The 21,116-nt window shown below is 37.7% G+C and overlaps 1 protein-coding gene and 1 pseudogene across 1 annotated transcript; one reads left to right on the plus strand and one right to left on the minus strand.

The window, feature by feature from the left end:
- Positions 1–699: 699 nt before the first annotated feature.
- LOC136249860 (solute carrier organic anion transporter family member 4C1-like) lies at positions 700–19,887 on the minus strand (annotated as a pseudogene).
- On the plus strand, positions 9,864–12,279 carry LOC136251588 (uncharacterized). Its single transcript, XM_066044049.1, has 4 exons — positions 9,864–10,265; positions 10,702–11,007; positions 11,058–11,496; positions 12,179–12,279. The coding sequence occupies exons 1-4, from the start codon at positions 9,918–9,920 to the stop codon at positions 12,277–12,279; spliced, it is 1,194 nt and encodes a 397-aa protein (XP_065900121.1). The 5' UTR covers positions 9,864–9,917.
- Positions 19,888–21,116: the final 1,229 nt, after the last annotated feature.

Consider the following 21,116-nt stretch of genomic DNA (forward strand, 5'->3'; position numbering starts at 1 on the left):
AAACTGTTAAGTGATAGCTTCAAATGTGCTCAATCTTTGGTTTGTAGGGCACGAAATAGCTAGTGGTTTACCCATGTAACCCACCATTTGGTGTTTTACTAGTAATTGGATCACACAGCAGTAGTGTTTTTGTGCTTGACATGTAATTTGTCTCCATCCCAATAAGCCTTCCTCCCTTCCAGGAGCTATATATAGGCATTTTACTTGTTTCAGGACTAAAAGTTTATGCACAAATATCTAAATCATACTTTCTAAGTGATCTATACATGTAGATATCAGTGACAGTCATAAGTTCCATGAGCCAAAAGTAAATCATCATAGAGAATGATATACAAAGTGAATTTAATTTGCAAAGAATTCCTAGCAGGCCACTAAGTGTGCCAATGGGTTGATGCTGCAGATGCAAGTTTTCATACTCAGTGAAGGATTCTGAAGTGTTACATACAGTGACTGTTCTATTAGAGTATTTGTCCGACTGCTCTATTAGAGTATCTTGTGCATAGAAATTCCTTTGTGTGAGTGCATGGGGGAGGGGGTCCTCCACTGGGCTTCCTATTGTATCACAAACTATTGTAGCAGTTGAGAATAGGTACACTGTAGAATGTTTGTAAACTATAAATCATCACTATCCTTGCAAGCAAACACACAAAAAGACTAAAGTAGGCTTACCCCTTTAATACTATGCATTCACCTAGTTATTACAAAAATATGTCACTATTCAATTATAAATGCATTATTGTGCAATGTAGTTACAGAACACACATACAGAAATTATAATACAAGGCACATAGATTGTGCAGGAAATAAATAGCAGCAACTTAATAAGTAGTTGCTATTATCAATAGTTCATGAATTCTTGTATTAGTTGAGGGTTCTCATTTATATAGTTGTCATTTCTTCACCATCATTTTCCTGTTCTTTCACTTTGTTATGGTTACAGAATGTAACGTCAAAAAATATCCAAGCACAAAATGCAAACATCAAAGACATGATTCTCACTCCAAGAGACACACCAAACGTTCGAAGACTTAAATTATTATTGTCATACACCCAACAGTTTCCCCTGTCTCCACATTCTTCTTGCCAGTACAAACATGATGCATCAAATAGTGCACCAACTATGATGGGACCAGGAATACCACCCAACACACGAAATAACACAGACTATACTCCCAAGGCTAGAGTTCTTTGCTCATCTGACGTACATCTACAGAGATATAATCTACACCACATTACACCATGAAGAACGACAACTACTAGTTGTGATCATTTTGTATGATGACTGTACTTCACTAGAAATTGTCAAAGAAACACAAACTGTAAAAACAGAATGCAGAAATATAATTATTTGATACAGTCCAAAGTAACCACCTTTTATATGAGACCACTTTTCTCTAGTGATAAGCAATATGTGACCTGCTGAGTAAAAACCTGACTTGTTTGCATTTCTTCTAACTTCATTTTATGACTTGTTTGTTGTCTAGAGGGAAAAGCCAATGGGCTGGGATGAGCTAAACAAACGATCTGTACAGTGTACTTGTTTGATCAATCATAAATTTCAAGCGCAGGGCTAGGACTTTTGTCATTCTATTTGCCATTAACTGGGGCATTCATCATCAAAGTATAGTTTTGGCCTAAATACACCCATGCTATTAAACAAGGAGGTCTAGAAACAGCAACGATAAGGTTACGTTTTATCATAACATAACTAAATACACATAACTCACGCTTGCTTCATTGCACAGAAACAAAACAAAGATATTCTTACCCATTGGTATAATAGATATTTCAATTTGAGTCTTCCTTCATTGTTCATTAAAGTGATTAAAACATGCGTAAAATTATCTATGTAGCATGCATTTTTGCATTTCAATGGCATTTATCTCAACAACAGAATTATGCAAACAAGTCAGGGTCTTCACTCAGCGGGTCACATATATCGATAATTCTGTGTATAGTGATAAATTTATATTATCCTAGTGTGTGGGAGTCTCAAAGTGCTGTGACAGGTGATAACTACCATACAGTGATGCATAATGGTGTTGCACTTTTATACAGTGTTTACTGAAATGTGACCTGGTCTGACAAAATTAGTCTTATATTTCAAAGATTGAAATTCAATAACTTTTCCTGTGGACATAACTATTTAAATATTTCACCACCTATGTAGATATTTATGGAGTTGTTCCCGAAACTTACAGAATTGTTATATAGTGCACAGAAATGGAGATACATAATATTAAGTGAACACATGTATTTTCCGGCTATATTTTGTCAGACTCGGTCACAAATGTTTAAGGCAGTACAGCATAACTTATTTTCTGCAATAGCAACTTCTTAATTTACATTGTGTTGTATTGCTAATTTTCATGTACAAGTGCTACATTTGTCAGTAATTTGTTACCATGGTTTCATGCTGATTTATATTATCATGATAATTTATTGCATCATGATTAAAAGGTGTACAATAATCATCAAAGTATTCTATATCACACAACACATTACTTCAACATGTACTTCATGACCTCACTAATAAGGCCAGGCAGCCTATTACTTAGATATATCCCAGACAGACATTAACAGCATCATGGGGTGAGCCTAAGTGTGTAGACAACTATCATGTGAGTATAGCAGCTGCTAAGCTATATATACATAAATGTTATACAGTAAAACCTCGATTATCTGAACTAATTGGGGGGAAAAGGGTGTTCATATAATCGAATAGTATGTAAAATCAAACTTCCATACATTTACATACAGAGCTTTGCTCAACTACTCTAGTAAAGCATACACTTTTTGACAAAATACCCTAATTGAGCAGTTGATTTGGTGTTTGGATAATTGAGAGTTTGGTTAATCGGTGTTCGGATAATCTAGGTTCCACTGTATAGGAATACACATAAAAAAGGAGTTTATTGATTGCTGAAATTGAAATCGTCAAAGAAAGACATAATATGTCTACTTCTTGTAGTATTAAAACTTAAATGACTACTGTAATTGCCTTACTTTTGTAGACAAAAATTTGACTCCTTTACCTAAAGAAATTTTATGCTAGTCTAACTAGCTTAATATGATCATGCTAAGAATAATAATTTATGCTTAGTATTGATGTGCTTGTGCCAACAGGTGGTAACAGGATAACAGTGTGTGTCTACAAGTGGAAAAGTTACAATATCTGTCTCATTATCTAGGCATAGCCAGATAAATCACAAATGACTGCTCTGTTAGAGTATTTCAGCCTCCACAACCTTATTAGTGCAGTGGTAGAAATCTGCACAAACAGCCAAGCTGTGAAAAAAGGTGTGGCCTTAAAAAACCTGGGTAAAAAAAGTTGTGAAATCAAAAGTGGCGGCCAAGAAATGGCTGCAATGATGTTAATGTTAGAACTTTTTTTACCCAGACTTTTTAAGGCTGCACCTTTTTCACAGCTTGGCTGTTTTCGTGCGGATATTACTTCTTTATGTAATTGCAAGTTCCAAAGCCAGCCTTTATGATTGGCCTTGACACTTCCTTTTAACTCACCTTTGAACTTTTCCCCCCTTTACTACAGGAACTGATTGTTGAAGACTGCATGGCTAGCCTATATGTATTTACGAAGGCACGGAAGATAGCTGGGCAGATTCGACTCATGGAAGATTCCCTACCCTGAGGAAGTTTCCACAGCAGAAATGATTAATTCCTTCAAGCACTATCGATATATGGCCGGATACATGAAAACGGCATTTTCTTGGTTCCAAAAAACCAGTATATGTTGCCCCGCCCGCACTGGCTGTACTTGGCCACACAACACACTTTTCACAATTTTTGTAGTACTCTAATAGAGCACACATTTTTTCTGAGCACTTCAATATAACACATACAAAATGTTTCAGAATTTCCACTGATAGAACGAGTTATCATTCTAGTGTACTAAACCAGAACTTTCATTTATATGGTAGAAATTAAATGAGGTGAGCAACTGACAGTAGTGGTAGCAGAATGGTAAGGGCTTGGGTATATAGGTGTGGAGGTTCCTGGTTCGAAACCTGGAGAATTTTTTTTCCAATGTTTTACATCTCAGGGACTGTTCTATTGGAGTATCTTGATCGCACTTTTTTTTTCAGCATGTTTGATTTTGCTTTATATCTCCTTAGCTAATACTCTCAGTACTTTCAAATCACAAAAGATTTGCACTATGATAGTAACTTCATGTACAGACCGATTTTCAAGTTATTCTATCAAGCGGATTACCCTGTAGGTGTGACAACAAATTGCTTTTGCAATTTTCAAAATTGCTCTTAATTCTGTTGTTCTTAGTTCGATCTCTCTCTATGAAAATTTGGCTGTAAATGTGCTGCATTATGTTCTTACTGCCATCCAAATTTGAAGTCAATCAACTAAAGCATGCGCAAGTTATACCAAGTGGAGCAAAAAGAAGAAAAAAAGCAGCAGAAGATGAAGAAAAATACTTTGAAGGCGCATATCTCAGTGATGACTGGGAAAATTTGGAATAGGAGGTGCCCTACCCTGAGGGAGTTTCCACAGCAAAACTGGTTAATTTCCATTCATGCACTATTGAGCTACGATTGTGTGAAAATAGCATTTTCTTGGTTCCTATAAAATACACACTTGTCTGTCACATGTCCACACTAGCTGTAATTAACCAAAAGACACACTATCATGTGTCCTGATAGTATTGTACATTTTTGATACTTCAGTTGAAAGTTAATATGTGGCAAGTTATGCATGACGTTCAGTGGTTAGCTACTGTATCTATGCTATCATGAATTTTTGCACAAAAATATAGTGAATTGTAATAAATGGGAAATTCTCACAAAAGTAAACATTCGTGAGTTGAGCATTCCTGTGGAAACAAGCTGAATAAAAGCTAACATTGCAACATGCTTATCATAACAATGATGACCGTAAAAGCCAATAAGGAAGTTTAGCAACATGATTACTGTAAACATTTAGTGATCATACAAGTAAATAAAAGGAAATCTTTGCAACATCGACCATACAAAGAAATACGGAATGTTTTCAAGACCCTCACTAGTGTGGCACTTGCCCTAATCATAGGCTGGTTATTCTACTAGATATACATCTAGTTTATAAAAATCCCCTGATTGTTGTACTAGAATTTAACTGTTGTTGTGTTAGAGTCTTTCAACTAAATGTGCATGGTTGGGAACTAATTTTGATCACACAAACTATGATATTTCACAAACCTTAAAGCAACCACTGTATTGGGAATTTGAGTTGACATGTTGGTAATGAGTGCCAGTGCGATTGCAATCAAAAACGGTCCAAGCATTACACAGTTCCCATCACAGTATCCTTCCTCTGCGGTATCAGTACCACCACATGTGCAATTCTCAAATCTTGGTTCCTATAATTACATTCAAACCAATAACTCCTAATTCTATTATTAATGAAAGAATCAATGATAGAAAAATACAACATCATATAGCTTGCTAGAGCTATACAGTTGGTTCCTTCAATTGGAAACTTTGTCATGTATATACATGCAAGGTTGTATAGTAACAGCTGTTGTCACCAGTATACATGCATGTGTATAATGCATACACAAGAGGTATCATAGTGCAGAGATCTGTGAGTGTCTCAGTCAATTTTAAAGCTTATCATTGTTCAACTATCCCTCTAGGGACCTGCGGTGAGGTAACAAGTTAACCTGTGGTACAGGGAGTCAGAAACATGAACCTGAAAACTATGCTGAATGCAGAAAAAATCCCAAACCAGGTGGAGACTTGATCTACAGACAGCTTGCAGTCTAGGCAAGTGCCTCAGGAGCCACACAGCCTGGGATCCAGGATTTCCTTTGCATTCAGCCAGTACTTAACAATCGTGACTTCTCGTTTTTTTTCATTAGGGTTTATCATTGTTCAATTATCACTCACATCTCTATCACCATTAAAATAGTACTTGTCACAACCAGCTCGACAGGGAGAGAAATAGGTGATCCCATCAGAACACACTGGTTCAAATATAGTTGATTTACAGTCACAATGACTGTTGCAAGTAGCATTAAGAGTCTGATCATCAAATAGTGTACTACATAGATCATAGAAAAACATGTACACATCATCACACATTACAGTCTACTACCTGTTGGGATAAGGGACTGTTACACCAGCTATGTCATGTGTTGAACACCTCAAGAAGAATGCAGCCATGAAAAAGGTTCCTATAAAACCCAACACTGCATAATATAGAGTCAGCATTTTAGTCTTTGGTTTTATGAAGAACACCAGAAGGGCACCTAGAGTTAAATAGATAGTTATAGTGTCAAATAACAAACAACTTACCCAACATGATTCCTACTCCAGCAGATGGTATACCAACTGCTCCACTTACTAAACTAGCAGCAGAAGCAGAGAGACCAAATTGTGTCTCAAGATATTTAGGTGCAAATGAAACTAGTCCAGCCACTACTAATGATTGAAGAGCAAATGATATTGACACACACATAAATGGCACATTAAACAGCAAACTAACCAACTGATGTGGAAGCTCTTTAAAGTGAAATTTAATGTTTAGGTCTTCTTTACTTATTTCTCTCTTATATTTAATAGACATTTGCTTAATTCATTCTTCTTGTATAAAATCAGTGTCTGGATACTTCTCAGGAAACATAAAGAAAGGAATACTTATCAATAACGAGATTATTCCACAAATAATATAACCTATCCACCAAGCGCCCACCCAACCTGGATCAGATTCTTCAAGGGTGGTCTCTCTCCAAGGGTCAACATAAACTGTAAGAAAACCACCTCCAATTCCAAATCCCAGTGTTGGCCCTACCACTGCACAAGTATAGAATATACCAAGCCAAATGGGAGCACGTTTAGGATGAACAATATCATCAATGTAAGAAACTCCTATTGTGAAGAGTGGAGCAGCTCCAAGAGCAATTGCAATGATTGAAAGAATAAATAAAAAGTAGATATTATCTGACTCCCCACACTCTGGGGAGAAGTCACTCTCATCCCTGCATTCCTCAAGTGTCAGATTGGCATCTTTCCCAACATTATAATCACCAGTAATAAACTGTGGAGATGCAAACAATAGTGCTCCAATTCCCTGTATGAATACACCAGCTCCCAACCACTTGGGCTTGTGGCTGTTCCCACCAAAGTAGCTGATAAAAATCACTGTCACTAATACAGTAATGTCAAAAGTACCTGATATCATTCCAAGCTGGACACCAGAAAATTTATATCTTGTCTCCAGTGATGAAAGGACAACAGAAGTCAATCCTACGGTAAATGATACCTCAATGTGTAATAATATGTACATACAAAATACAAACATACATACACACACATATATATATATATACATATGTATGTATGTACATAGATACATACATATATGCATACATACATACCTATGTACATACATACATTTACAGTGAAGCTTCCTAATGCCAAAGGTAAAGTTTAGGGTACACAAATGGTTTACCATATAATTATTGGGAATGATTTGTGGAAGAAAAAGCTTGTGAAATTTGCAAATTCATGAAGCATATTTTTCATTATTATAATTATGTCTATCGTAGAAAACTAACTTTTTGAAACTTCTCATTCCTTTAGCAGACATATAGCTGTAACTTTTAAAAAAGTAATTACTTGCACAGAACTCTTGTACAATTTGATACCTTAGTTCAGCCTTCATATGGCAAGTGGGAATAGTTATACTGAGGTTTGTAGTAGGGCTGAAACGGATAGTAGTTTTTACTATCCGGATATCCTGAACAAAATCTTTCCAGATATCCTACGGATAGTGACATCATCACTTGCTATAAAAGCATTGTATATTTTGTTGTGAACATGTTTGTTTTACTAGTACTTTAGAATAAAACATAATACTTAAATGAAGATTAAGTAAGTTTGTAATAATGTTTAACTGGATCAAGGAAACATTAACATAAAATTGCTTCAAATTATTAGAAATTATCCTGATGGAATCAAATCACTATCTGGATAGTAAACTATTATCCGGATATCCGGATAATACGGATATCTGTAGTTTGTACTTTGTAGTAGTGTTCAAATCGCACAACAATCATGTGGGGCGTAAGCATCATCGTAGCGAGGTTGAGTTTTGCATCATGCTAACTGCTACACGGCTAGCCTCAATCATGCACAACGCCATGCAATTCAAACAGAGATGCAAACGTCATTAAGTGACAGTGGAAGAAAGCCAGTGTTACTCAAGAGAAATGGGGCAAATACTTAAGTTGATTCACTATGGCATGCCTATTATCTGCTCAGTATTATGAATGTCACTCGCTTCTTTGCTGAAAATCAGTCATCCACACCCTTGTCACAGTCAACATGTTACAGTAACAATTTAACAGTCAAGTATGTGCCCATCAACTGACTAGTTGTAGGCGTGTGCCCACAATAAATTGTGAATGTTCTCTCGTGAATGAGGAAAGGATAGACTATTCACGAATATTTTCTTCCATGAATCATTCCCAATATACAATATCTGTAAAATCATTTATCTTGTTTCACTGGAGTGCATAAAAGACACAATTACCAGAAGGTTTCTTTTGGAGCAGTTAGCCAGACTGATTAAATCTGAGTTGAAAGCCTTATGTTCTACTAAAGAAAGTAATATGCTGTACCAGAAAACCAATGAGGCTCTGAACCAGTTTTCCTGATGTCAGAATTGGAATCGAAAGCCCCAGTTTTATTGTACATTTTGAAAGTTTGTACAAGCACCAAGGGCCAGAGGATCAATACCAATGCAGTGATTGGTATGTGTATAGCTATCATCACTAAACACAGATACTTCAAAATGAGTTTGGTGCAAAGAATCATCTCCCTAATTCTTTACAGTGGTCATGCTAGCAAACAGGTATTCTGGTGGCTTGTTTGCTTTAGCTAGTCCGCTATAATTCAACAGGTATTTCAACGTCTGCAAAGGCTCAATCTTTGTTTGTCTCACCAAGTGACAGTAACACTGGTCAAATCATTAGGAGAGGATTTTGATAATCAAGTACTGAAGTGGAGAAAAGCTTTGGCTACCACATTAGAAGACCAACAAGAAGTATGTATGGTAGTTTGCATAAGCCTCAACAATTATATTGTTACGTGACCCAAGTATTTCTGTATGCCTTAGTAGGGCAAATTCAATTGGAATAGCCACAATATCATAAACTGTTTAACAATTGGCTAAATCTTAACTTTTATATAATTATGGTGTCATTCATATCATTGTTTCTTTAGGTGGATGCCATTGCAGAAATGTGTGATATGCCTGGAACATGTGTGTTCTCCAGTAGTTCTGATGAATCAGACTGTGATTCAGACCAATCAGAAGGACCAACATATTCTATTTTAACTGATAACGAAGTGTGTGACTTTGATGATATTTCAGTTGGTTCACAAGATGACGCACCAGAATTGGCAATTGATGAATCTTTATGTTCTCCATTTACTAATGAAGAGTTCGAAACAGTTCTGATTTCTACGGATCCCATTTGCAGTAGCACTAGTACTACCAGGGGTAATGAAACAGTTCTGATTTCTGTGGATCTCATTTTCAGTAGCACTGCTACTACCAGGGGTGATGAAACAGTTCTGATTTCTACGGATCCCATTTGCAGTAGCACTACTACCAGGGGTGATGAAACAGTTCTGATTTCTACGGATCTCGTTTTCAGTAGCACTACTACTACCAGGGGTGATGAAACAGTTCTGATTTCTACGGATCACATTTGCAGTAGCGCTACAACCAGGGATGATGAAACAGCTCTGATTTCTACGGATCCCATTTGCACTGCTACCAGAAATGAAGAAACAAATTCTAGGGATCCCACCAATGATGATACAGTTCTGATTTTTGGGGTTCCTGATGCTGCCACCGTTGATGAAAGAACTGTCAATCCCATCAACAATTACAAACTTATGGGGGACAACATAGACATTTCTATTAAGAGTAGGTATATGCGTGCTGGTGCACATCTTCACAATCAGTCGCTCCACTATTTCCAGTTTTTAGCAGTCCGTGACAGGATCGATTTTAGTGAGTTGGAGACAGTCCCAAAACAATTGTGCCATAACAACTCATCAAAAATAGCTAAGGAGTTATTACCCAACACTAATACTGATCATACATTGCTCTCAGATTTTTCTGTGATTGTGTCACGCATTCTAGCAGCAAACATACCACTCTTTAAGTTTGCTGTAGCTGATGTTGCTACATGGCACAAGGACCACAAACATTATGAGGAGATGAGTTTGAAATCAGAAGTGGTAAGCAGTATAATAATTGTCTATAATTATGCTATAGTGTGTAAGTATGTACATGTTGAGCTGAGCCTTGAGAAAGCAGCTAAAAATGAAAAAAAATGGAATAGTGGTGACAATAATAGTGCCAAAAGCAGGCACGTACAGTTTAGTTCCGTCATAAGTTGAGGAAAGGGTCGTAACAGACTATGGACTTTACTGGCTTAAGAAATACATGGCTAAAATTTATTGTTCAGAAATAATGTTGTCTCGTTTTGGAGTGGAAAAATTGAAATAATTTTAGTGGGTCTATCAGTACTGCAATTGAAATAGTTTTGGTGGGTCTATCAGTACTGCAATTAAGCCAAATTTCAAGAACTTGTGTAAATCCATCAATGAGTTGTGTGTTTGGGAACTCAGCTCAACTTGGACATACAGTACTACAATACTATGTGTCTTGCAGGTGCCGTTGGGTGTTTTATTACTTAACGAAAACAAAGGCGATGAGATGATCAAAATTGTTAACCATATGCACCAGTATGTGCCAATTGTTGAGCACACAGCAGATGTGTTGGTGCCAAGCATCAGTGATGTAGTACAAGTTGTGAAAACTGAGTGCCACCCAATTCTCTTTGGTGGAGACCAATTGACTGTTGCTCGAGCACGTGGATCTCAAGTAGCAATGGCTGATGGTTGTTCAGTGTCCAAAAGAATGGAAGGTCTGATCCCTGTGGTCGAGGATTGGCATGCCAGAGTTGTGTTGGCTGAAGTAAGCTTGCTAACATGGATTATAATGCTATATGTTATGTAAATTTGCAGGTTATATGGAAGTATTTTTATAAAGAGCAGTCTGAAGGAGAACATGGTACCCTGTATCAGTTTAAAAATCTGATTAATTACAAAAATGTCCCGAAGAATCCAAAGTCCAATTTTAATGCAGTAGATGATTTTTTAGAAATTGTGATAACTGCTTACGTAATACAAGGAGCTCTGCATTTGTTGCACATGTCCAGTATTGATAGCGAACCAGATAGTGCCATAATTGCATCCCCTGAGTTGCTATGGACTAAAACTGATGAAGAAAGAAAGGAAGTTTTGATGGAAGTTAGCAAATTGTTTGTTGCTGAATATGTTGACTTTTCACTTAACCCACCAACACCAACCAATACTAGTGATTATGTGTATGATTACACCAGGCATTTTATGAGTATTGGATGTTTTTATTTGAATTTTAAAGATGCTATTAAAGAGGGGGATGGTGAGAGAGTTCTAGAATGCTGGTGTTACTTGCTCCGTGTTCAGAAACTCTGGAAGAAAAAACTATTGTTATGAAGCATTCAACATGTTATGTCAGTACTATTTTGATTTGCCTCCTCTCCAAGCTGAACAGCTATTGTGGTGTTGATTTGTCAACACCCACGGAATTAGGGGACAAAACATTCCTTTAGATTTGCACCAAGAACATCTTAACCGGCTTTTGAAGGACATAATCAAAGGTATTGGTGCAAATAAAACTGAAGAGGCGATAGTTAGATCTTCAAAAGCTCTGGGGACTCTGCATAATATGCTTTCCCAGTTTGATAAAGATAATCATTTGGATAATACTAGTGAAGTTCATCGTCCACCCTCTTGTAAAAGGGAATTGAACACTATAATAAAAGAACTGAAGACACATCAAGTTTTTGAATTTATTGATGGCAGAACATACAAAACCTTTCCTAAGCCAAGATGCATCCTACGCTTACAGCCTAGAAAAAAAGTCAAGAAGTGGTTGAAAGATCACATAAAGAAGCGGTATTTTAAGTGACACAGGTACATTTAGAGTGCATTAAACACAAAATAATTCATTGACAGTTTCACAATGTGTACAACGACAAGTTTTGACACATACATCACAGCATGTGCATGGAGTACTTGCATTGTAGCTATACCCTTCGTAGGCTTCAAAAAGAATTTGGCGTCAACACTGGTCAGTGTTAACCATATACTGCTTTATGCTTGTATCCATGTCGTGGATTGTCATTTCCTTGACTTGCATTAACAGTGCAAGTGACTTCTTCCTGAAAGTCCTGTTTCCTGTATGTAAGAGTCAGTGCTCTCTGGTGGTCCCAAGTGGATTACTTGTGTTACATCTTGACAATCCACACCCATTCCAAATGCCACAGTTGCTAAGACTACTCGGAGACATAATGGTGCACAAAACATCTTCAGTATGGTGTCTTTTATCCATGGATAAGTACAGCTGTGGAACATACCTACAAGTCTAAATTGTGGTAGATCAGGTGCATCCAAAGGTTCATTGAACTCATTACCCATCACCTTTTTAAAGTATTGATATAACTTGCCACAGTAACTATGTTTTTGGCAATAAATTATCGTTCTAGGGAACCTGTATCTCAACCTACGTAGTTTATCAGCCATTGTGAAAAATGCCTCTTCTATACTGTCACTTTTTCTAACATAATAAATCATATTAGGTTTGCAAGGTGACACAGCCACAATTAAAGGGTTCCTCATTCCCAAAATCTTGCTGACATCTTCCCGAACGGCTGTAGTAGCAGTGGCAGTCAGAGCTAGCATGCGTACTGATGCTGGCACCAAAGATCGTACTTCATGAATACGCAGCATTGTCTGACGAAAAGTTTCACCCCACTTTTTAACTGTGTGTGCCTCATCTATGACCAAGACACGCAAGTGCTCTGCATATACAGGAGATGATAATAGCCCTTGCCATCGTCTGGTTAACAGTAATATCTCAGGTGTAAAAAACACGATCCTATAGTGGCCATCAATCACTCCCTGAATAACATCCCCATCATCTTGGTCTCCTGATATGAAGGCTGCTGGAACTCCTTGTGAAGAGAAACGTGTAACCTGTATAACAAAGGAAAGACGATCATTTTATTGATGAAAATTGAGTGTTACAACAATAACATTTGTGTCATTACACATATATACAACATTTTTGTATACAGTACAGAACAAAGCACTTGCAGTACTAACTGTATGGGGGTATACGAAACTGGTATGCAAATCAACATAAAAAATGGCTGCGTGCCATGCCTGTTCTACCCATGCAGTGAGTTAAAACTTTTAGTCTAACCTGATCTTTCATGATGGCGATCAATGGACTCAGTACAACCACAATGGACATCGGTACTCCCATCAAATGGTTAAACACGCCGGGTAATAGAGCAAAACAAAGGCTTTTGCCATAACAGTTGGTAGCACTGCGAATACGTCTTTCCCGCTTACCACATTGGTAACCACTCGCAGCTGTTCATCCTTCACTCTACGATAACCTAACAAGCTCGCTTCAGATTCAATATCGTTAATAATACTCATGGTGACCGATCTTTTACGTCAACATTGAAAAATGCACTGATTATGTTTTCTACGATTTGATTGGTTGCACCAGTTTTTGGTAATCCGGTACAACTCGGTGATACTAAGCATACCAGACCCTTACTCCATGCGAAGGGGCGGGCACCGCCAGACTAAGCTACACAATGCTGTAGGCGTATGCAAGCCAGATGAACCAGATAAAGGAAGACAGCCAAGCCACTAGAGCCTAGTAGCTACGCCAGGTGAAGGCAAAAAAGATTAAGCACGTATTGAATTGCCTGACACCAACACAAAGAAAGTTCGCCATGCCAGCTGCACAAGACAAAATTGTTTACTTGTATTTTATATGTAACTGTAAGCTTATTGTAAAGAGCGTGGCATATGTCAGTTTAATGTTTTCTTGTATTGTTTATTTACGTGAATGAATCCACTGGCAGCTGGCATGGAGACTTGAGATGTTACAAACATAAAAACTTACTTGTAATCTTCTTGTTTACACAAGTGGCTTCTGGCTCTCCTGCACGGGCATCACTAATCTTCTTCGCGCAATATGTAAGTAATTAAGCAAGGGCGTGGTACTGGGCGTTATATAGAATTACACGTATGGTCAAGTCATCAGCACAAACAGGAGCGACGATTATACGTTTGTGCCTTCATTCACAGGCGAATCTATCCCCGGTTAGTTCATGTCTCTAGGCCTCGTAGTTTTCTCAAACATTAATTATTTATTTATGACGGAATTTTAACCGCGTTTCGTATTATTCTTAGTACTTGGTTGTATAACTAGGCCCAGGGCACATATAACCAAGTACAACTACCAACGGGGCAATCTATAAATGGAGCAATCTACAAATGGGGCATGTACAACAGTGCATGACCAGCACAGTGAATAGTGATAGTCACAGGTTTAACGATAAAATAACTATTTTGCAAAAAAAATAAATTCTTGCAGGCTACATAAGTACAAGTATAAGAAAAATTAGGACTACACTGTAGAGTAGGAACAATGTACATGTATATGTGTATATGCAAGTAGTCAGCAAATTTTTGCCGATTAGTTAAAAGTATAATGCACCACATATTGCTAAACTGCATGTACTCACTTAGAAGTTTATCAAGTTATCTAGCTTAACACAAGGTTCACTCACTAACTATATTTACATGGTATTACATGTATAGCTATATTATGTGGTTTGCTTGACATATCATGTGAAGAAACACAAAGAAAGTCACGAAGGAAAGAATGCTACCAGTCCGGATATGATGAAACAAACAAGAGAAGTGTGCTTGACTCTATCCAACCAATACTGTCATGTCATTATGAAGAAAAATCAAGGCAAGTTTTTGGGTGATGTTTTATCACCAGCCGCGCCCACCCTGTAATCATCTTTACTATGCAGTACTATTGTACTGTATGATAAATGTGCCCTTGGGATGGTGCTACTGATGTAAGTTTTCATACTCAATGGAGGATTTTAATAGTGTTGCATATGGTGACTGTTTTATTAGAGTATTTGACAAGACTACAAAATCTTGTGTACAGAATTAGTGTGTGTCTGTCGGTTGAGTGGTTTCCACAGCCTCAGCCTGTGCATGGAGCTAAGGTCCATTGGAGAGACAAGGCGAGGCAGGAGCCATAGGACCTGATTCAAGAGATTCAGTACTGCCTTGCCACTACAAGGACAAAGAATAACAACACAAAAGTACACTACAAAGAAAAGAAACAATAATTACAATAAGCAAAACACACAGAGACTTAAAAAGCTACGTACAAAAAGATGATAAATGGAGCGACGAAAATAATTTACAGATTTAATAGTGAGTGTATCAAATGATAAAGTATTCCACAAAAATACAGTATTCCCTAAAAAAAGAATAACGGTGACTGTTGATAGAAAATAGTAAAGGTACAATAGACAGTTCATGGACTCTGGTGCAGGAAGTATTACAGCGATAGTAATTATAAAAGTTAAGAGATGTTCTGTTGTTGAGGATATCATACAGTGTTGACACAGACAGATAGTTATGACGATCAGTGAGACTAGGCCAGCACAGTGAATTGAGACAATCAAGTCAAAGGAAGGCAATCAAGTCAAAGGAAGGCAATCAAGTCAAAGGAATAGTCAATTAATGTCATGCACTAGTAAATATGGAAAAAGGAATTTTAAGGTTGCTTTAATTAAACAATGGCACTCGAAGAATGTTTGATATTTGCAGGGTTCTTATTCTGGACACCTAGCAACAAACTTTGACAAACCAACTGCATATCATGTGATTCCTAACAAAATTCCAAAAATAAGGCATGTCAGTAGCATTACTAGAATTCTTCAGTGGAATAACACCTTTCAGAAATGATCACCTCATGTAATAATGATCACCTTAAGCTTGGTGACTAATTCACCATACCTTAACCACTGAAGAATCCTAGCACTCCATGTCTTACCTATACTAGTAGATCAGGGCCGGTGTAAGCACTACGGTCACTGCCGTAGCAGATTTTCACAGCCCAAGCCAGTCATGTGAGCGCATGCCTAGCTAAGCTAATATAGCTACACACTAATAAGGTAGCTCCGTATAGTAGTTACGTCGTCATGACATACACTAATTTATATGTTTCTAGACAGACACCAACCATTCTAACCTTTAATGCAGTAAAAGGATGTGCAACCGACTTCACGTTACCACTTGCTTATCCTCTATTATATTCGTGCGTCTAATGATCGAAGCACGTGATGACCAGTGAGGTGGACGTTCTTCCAGCTCTGCTGAAAGGTAGGTTATTATTATGGGGGTACAGGTAAGAAGGCAAAGCCTGTAAAAACTTGATCAATTCTATAAACGAAATTAGACTTTACAACATACAGAAAGGTAGTGTGACAGCTAGGGAAGTTACAAAAGTCAGTGTATGTATGAAGCAATATCTTAAAATCAACTCTTGTAAAGTGCTAAAATTGCTTCAGAATGTGGTTTACAAACACTAAAAATTCAAAATTTTCCTGGGGGGGCATGCCCCCAGACCCCCCTAGAGGGGCATGCTTCGCGGCACAGTCACTCGTTGTGCTTCGCACACTCATCACAATCCCTGAACCAAAACCTGGCTTGTTGCCTGACCAGCCACTAAGAGCTTCCACCGGCCCTGTAGATGACAGAGTTACACAAGTCATAATAGGCTCAGTGCTAGGATTCTTCTTGAATAAGCATTATCCTGAAGGTGATGTAATAATCACCAAGGCAGAGCCAAGGTGATCATTCCTGAAGGATGTTTATCCACTGAAGAATCCTAGCAATGTTCTTGCTTGTATGACTGGAATTTTGTTATGAATCCACAAAGTATGTGATTTGTGCCTCTATGTACAGGTCTCTTAGCTAACAGAATAAAAAATCCTGTAGCTGTACCTTGCAAATATCAAAGCATATTCTCCAAATGCTATTATTGTTAAGCAGCAGGACCTCATGATCAGGCGTGATGATGCTGAAACCATGTCCGGCGCATTTCCTTATACCACAATATACGATATTCTGTATCACCTTACCAGATACAATAGCTCCCTCCACTAAACAGTAGATATTCAGCACGATCAAGAAGACAATCGGCTTCGCAAAGATTTGCAAGTAACGAGGTCGCCAAGGACCCAATCCGCAGCCGGGAGTAGACTGACCGCCCGCATTACTATGCGCCACCATAGATACAGTATACCAACAGGGATTGGAAACGGAAGTAACTCACGTGATATCTCTGTACAAATTCCCAATATGACGTAACAGACGTGAAATACCATCCGTGTCTCGAGCGCGAGTGACCGTCACCATAGATACCAGTGCAGCGCGAATTCGTTAGAAGCCACTTTTGTGCACGTTGTAGAAGAATTACAGCCTAAGCGTTGCGACAATTGGGCTAATTGCTGTTCTATTCGAGGGCGAAATTACCTGTGCGTGTTCTAGTACACGAGTGATTTGAAACGACCATTGACGCTCACTTCTGTGGTAAGCTTAATGTAACCCAACAGCGCTTCTAGCAGTTGTGTTATTTTGCAAGCCTGCCAGTAAGAGCAGTTAGAAAAGTTTTATATTTTCTGGTGTTTACATTGTTAGTGCCGTGTAAATAGCTTATTGAAATTACTATTCGTGTTACCATACTGGACATTTTAATAATTTTACAGTTTACACTTGTGTTATTTTGGAGGACACATCAGTAACTTTGTGTACCAATATACCATGTCATCAGTTACTAGTACATTAGTAGAGTGTAACGTGAATATTAGATTGTTCTGAAACCAATCCTACAGGAAATGGGAGGTACAAAGATGGAATCCATACCTATACACAATATTGCTGAATAACCACCATTAGCACTGAAGAATCTGAGAGTTGTTTACCATAAGGACAAAAAAGAACAGTGCACTGATGTGAGAAGCACAGCTCAAGATTCACTACCAATATCTTCTGATAAATGATACTTCCGTGTTAATGTATTGACGACATGGCTTCAAGTTCACTATCTGAACACTTGGATTGTTCTGCACATACATATACTGGAATATATTTGAATGTGACTTGGTAACTGGTTATATTTGTTTGTTTGCTTTTCTTCCTTTACGTTTTGTTATCTTGTGTGGTGTTGCAAAATTAATGTTAGCTATTCAGTATTTGTTGTACTATTATAGCAATGAGCATGCACATTATCAGTTGGTCACTAATATACTGAGCTTTAAATTGTGTTATATAAAGATGGTGCCAGCTCTGTTGAATGTGTTGTGTAGACAAGTTGGCATGAAGGGTACATGTGGATTGTATGAGCTGGCTGCATGGGATGTCTAAACTCCTGCAAAAGCGCTTCCAAATATCATGCAACGTGTGGAGTCTTTTACGGTGGAATTCACACCAGAGTTTCTCTTTCTTTGTGGAGGTGGACTTGTACTCCCTCAAATTTTCGAATATTTCCTTAATTGACATCACTAGCTCTTCGCTGAATTCGTCAAAAGCGTCCATTGAAGCGTCTCCGTTCGTAATATGCCGTAGCGATTCCGGGAGAATTTCAAACTTTATGGAAATAGTTTTTATTTAGCATAGCCTTGTGCAGTACTCTCTGAGGATCTCATAAACACTTAGTTTTTAAAAATCTGTCATAGGATGGTGGAGTTATAAGCAATTTTGTCCTTGAAAATAAGTAAAATTTTCTCCATATCTTTCCATTGAAAATAGTCCCAAAAATGGCACAATTGAACAAATGTTTATAAGTGAGCTTTGCAATGACATTTTGATCTTCTGCTTTCTGTTGTAAATACCTTAATACATGGACCACAGTGTAACCTTACTTGTAAGACCCTCTGAATAAAGGTCACCCCCATAGAAAGCCACTAAATAGTTGCATGCATTTAGCATCTTGCAGATGGCAAAACAGTATACACATGGCGAAGTGCAACCACTCTATACCAGTCACCTCCACTCAAAAATACAATGTGCATGCAAAGCAAGGAGTTGTACTGTTGATTTATAGCTGCTTATATGATTATTTTTTCTCTTAATGTACAGCTCCTTGACAGCTACCAAAATGGTGCATCAAAGAGATGAGCTATTTGTGGTGCAAATTTGCTGACTTTTAGCATAGTTATATTGAAACCTACATGGACAAAAATGCTCACCTTGGTGTAACTAACATGTGATGGGTCGTTTCTTGCTAAGAGAACATAACATTGTGGTGGCTATATTGCAAAATAATCTTATAATTGGCATAAAACTCCACACAAACATATTTGTAGCAGAAAACTAACTGCACCATCGTATTTCTTGCCCCCAGAAACCCTAGAAACGATACAATTGTTTGATCAATCACTCGTACAGCAGCGAATCGATTGTGCCAACTCTCCAATGGAAGATTCACGGAGAAAAGTTTACGCAAAATTTACGGAATTCCGGAATCGCTAATTATTATATGGTACAAAAATGCTTCGAAAAACTTTCTACCACTCTCCATCCGGGAAATTCTTCCGCTTCGTCACAAAACTACTTATAAAACTACGGACAATTCCACTCGCCATTACTAGCTACGGATGAAAGCCCTAGTGACGGTGCGCTCTTTACGTCATGCAAGACACGGATATGTTTGTGCGCGAGTCTCCGTTTCCAATCCCTGTTGGTATACTGTATCTATGGCGCCACGGTGTTCACTAAATTCGCTGAGCTATCCTTTCTGTCCTCCAGGACCATGTCTGCCCAGGACTCAATAAAGAGACTGGTTATGATAGAAACAGGACCTACTCATAGAGAGTAGGGCTGTATATACTATCTATGACCTACTGCCACCATAAATTAAAATTCTATGGTATACGAGGGCCTCTTCTTCAATGGATCTCTTCCTGGCTAACCAAACGATATCAAAGGGTAATTGTTGATGGAGAATCATCTAGCACAACAAATGTTAAGTCTGGGGTACCACAGGGTACTGTACTAGGCCCCCTTATGTTTCTTGTATATATTAATGACATAAATGAAAACATTACATCTTCAGTTCGATTGTTTGCTGATGACTGTGTTATTTACAAGACTGTTACAACACCGCAAGATTCAAAACAGTTACAGGAAGACTTACATAAAATATGTGAATGGACTCACAAATGGCAAATGAAAATAAATGTTGAGAAATGTGCTGTGCTGAGGTGTACTCGTTCCCTGAACCCCATACAATATACGTATACCTTATCAGGTCATAATGTCGATATAAAGAAGTGCCATACATACTTAGGTGTAGCGATTGATAACACTATGTCATGGTCATCACATATACAAACAGTAAGTAACAGAGCAACCAAAGTGCTAAATTTTATTAAACGAAACCTAAACAACTGCCCATCTGATACTAAAAGAACAGCGTATTTAACATTGGTTCGACCAATTATGGAATATGCCGCCCCAGTTTGGGATCCGTATTATAACACTGACATTTATAAGTTAGAAAAGGTGCAAAGAAGAGCTGCTCGATGGATTTTATCAGATTACTCCAGAAATAGTGTTACGTCATTATTGTCCTCTCTTAGTATACCTACATTACAACAACGCCGTCAGTCATCAAGATTAACACTATTCTATAAAATAATTAATAATACACTACCGATCTCCATCCCCTCACATTATCAAAGAACTCAATTTTGTACCAGGCAACATCACCCCAATCATTTCATTCTGCCACAAGCAACCCTCAACACCTATAAATATAGTTATTATCCTAGAACTGTTAAAGACTGGAATGAGTTGCCAATTAATATAATAGGATCAAGAAATTTGGATGAATTTATTTACGTACTTAACCTTCACTACTGTAATTAATTATCAAATTGCATGTATGTATGTATGTATGTATTTGATTGTACCATTTGGGGTTTTCACCCCCTGGGCAAACCAGCTGAGCTGACTGCCCAGTACCTAATCTTAAATCTTAAATCTAGATACTAGACTTATAATAGGGATTGGCAACGCACTATAAAATTATTATTTTCGTAAATTAATGCGCGTTTCGCTGTTTCGCTGGTGAAGTAA

Source organism: Dysidea avara, chromosome 3, assembly GCF_963678975.1.
Source record: "Dysidea avara chromosome 3, odDysAvar1.4, whole genome shotgun sequence".
NCBI lineage: Eukaryota > Metazoa > Porifera > Demospongiae > Dictyoceratida > Dysideidae > Dysidea > Dysidea avara.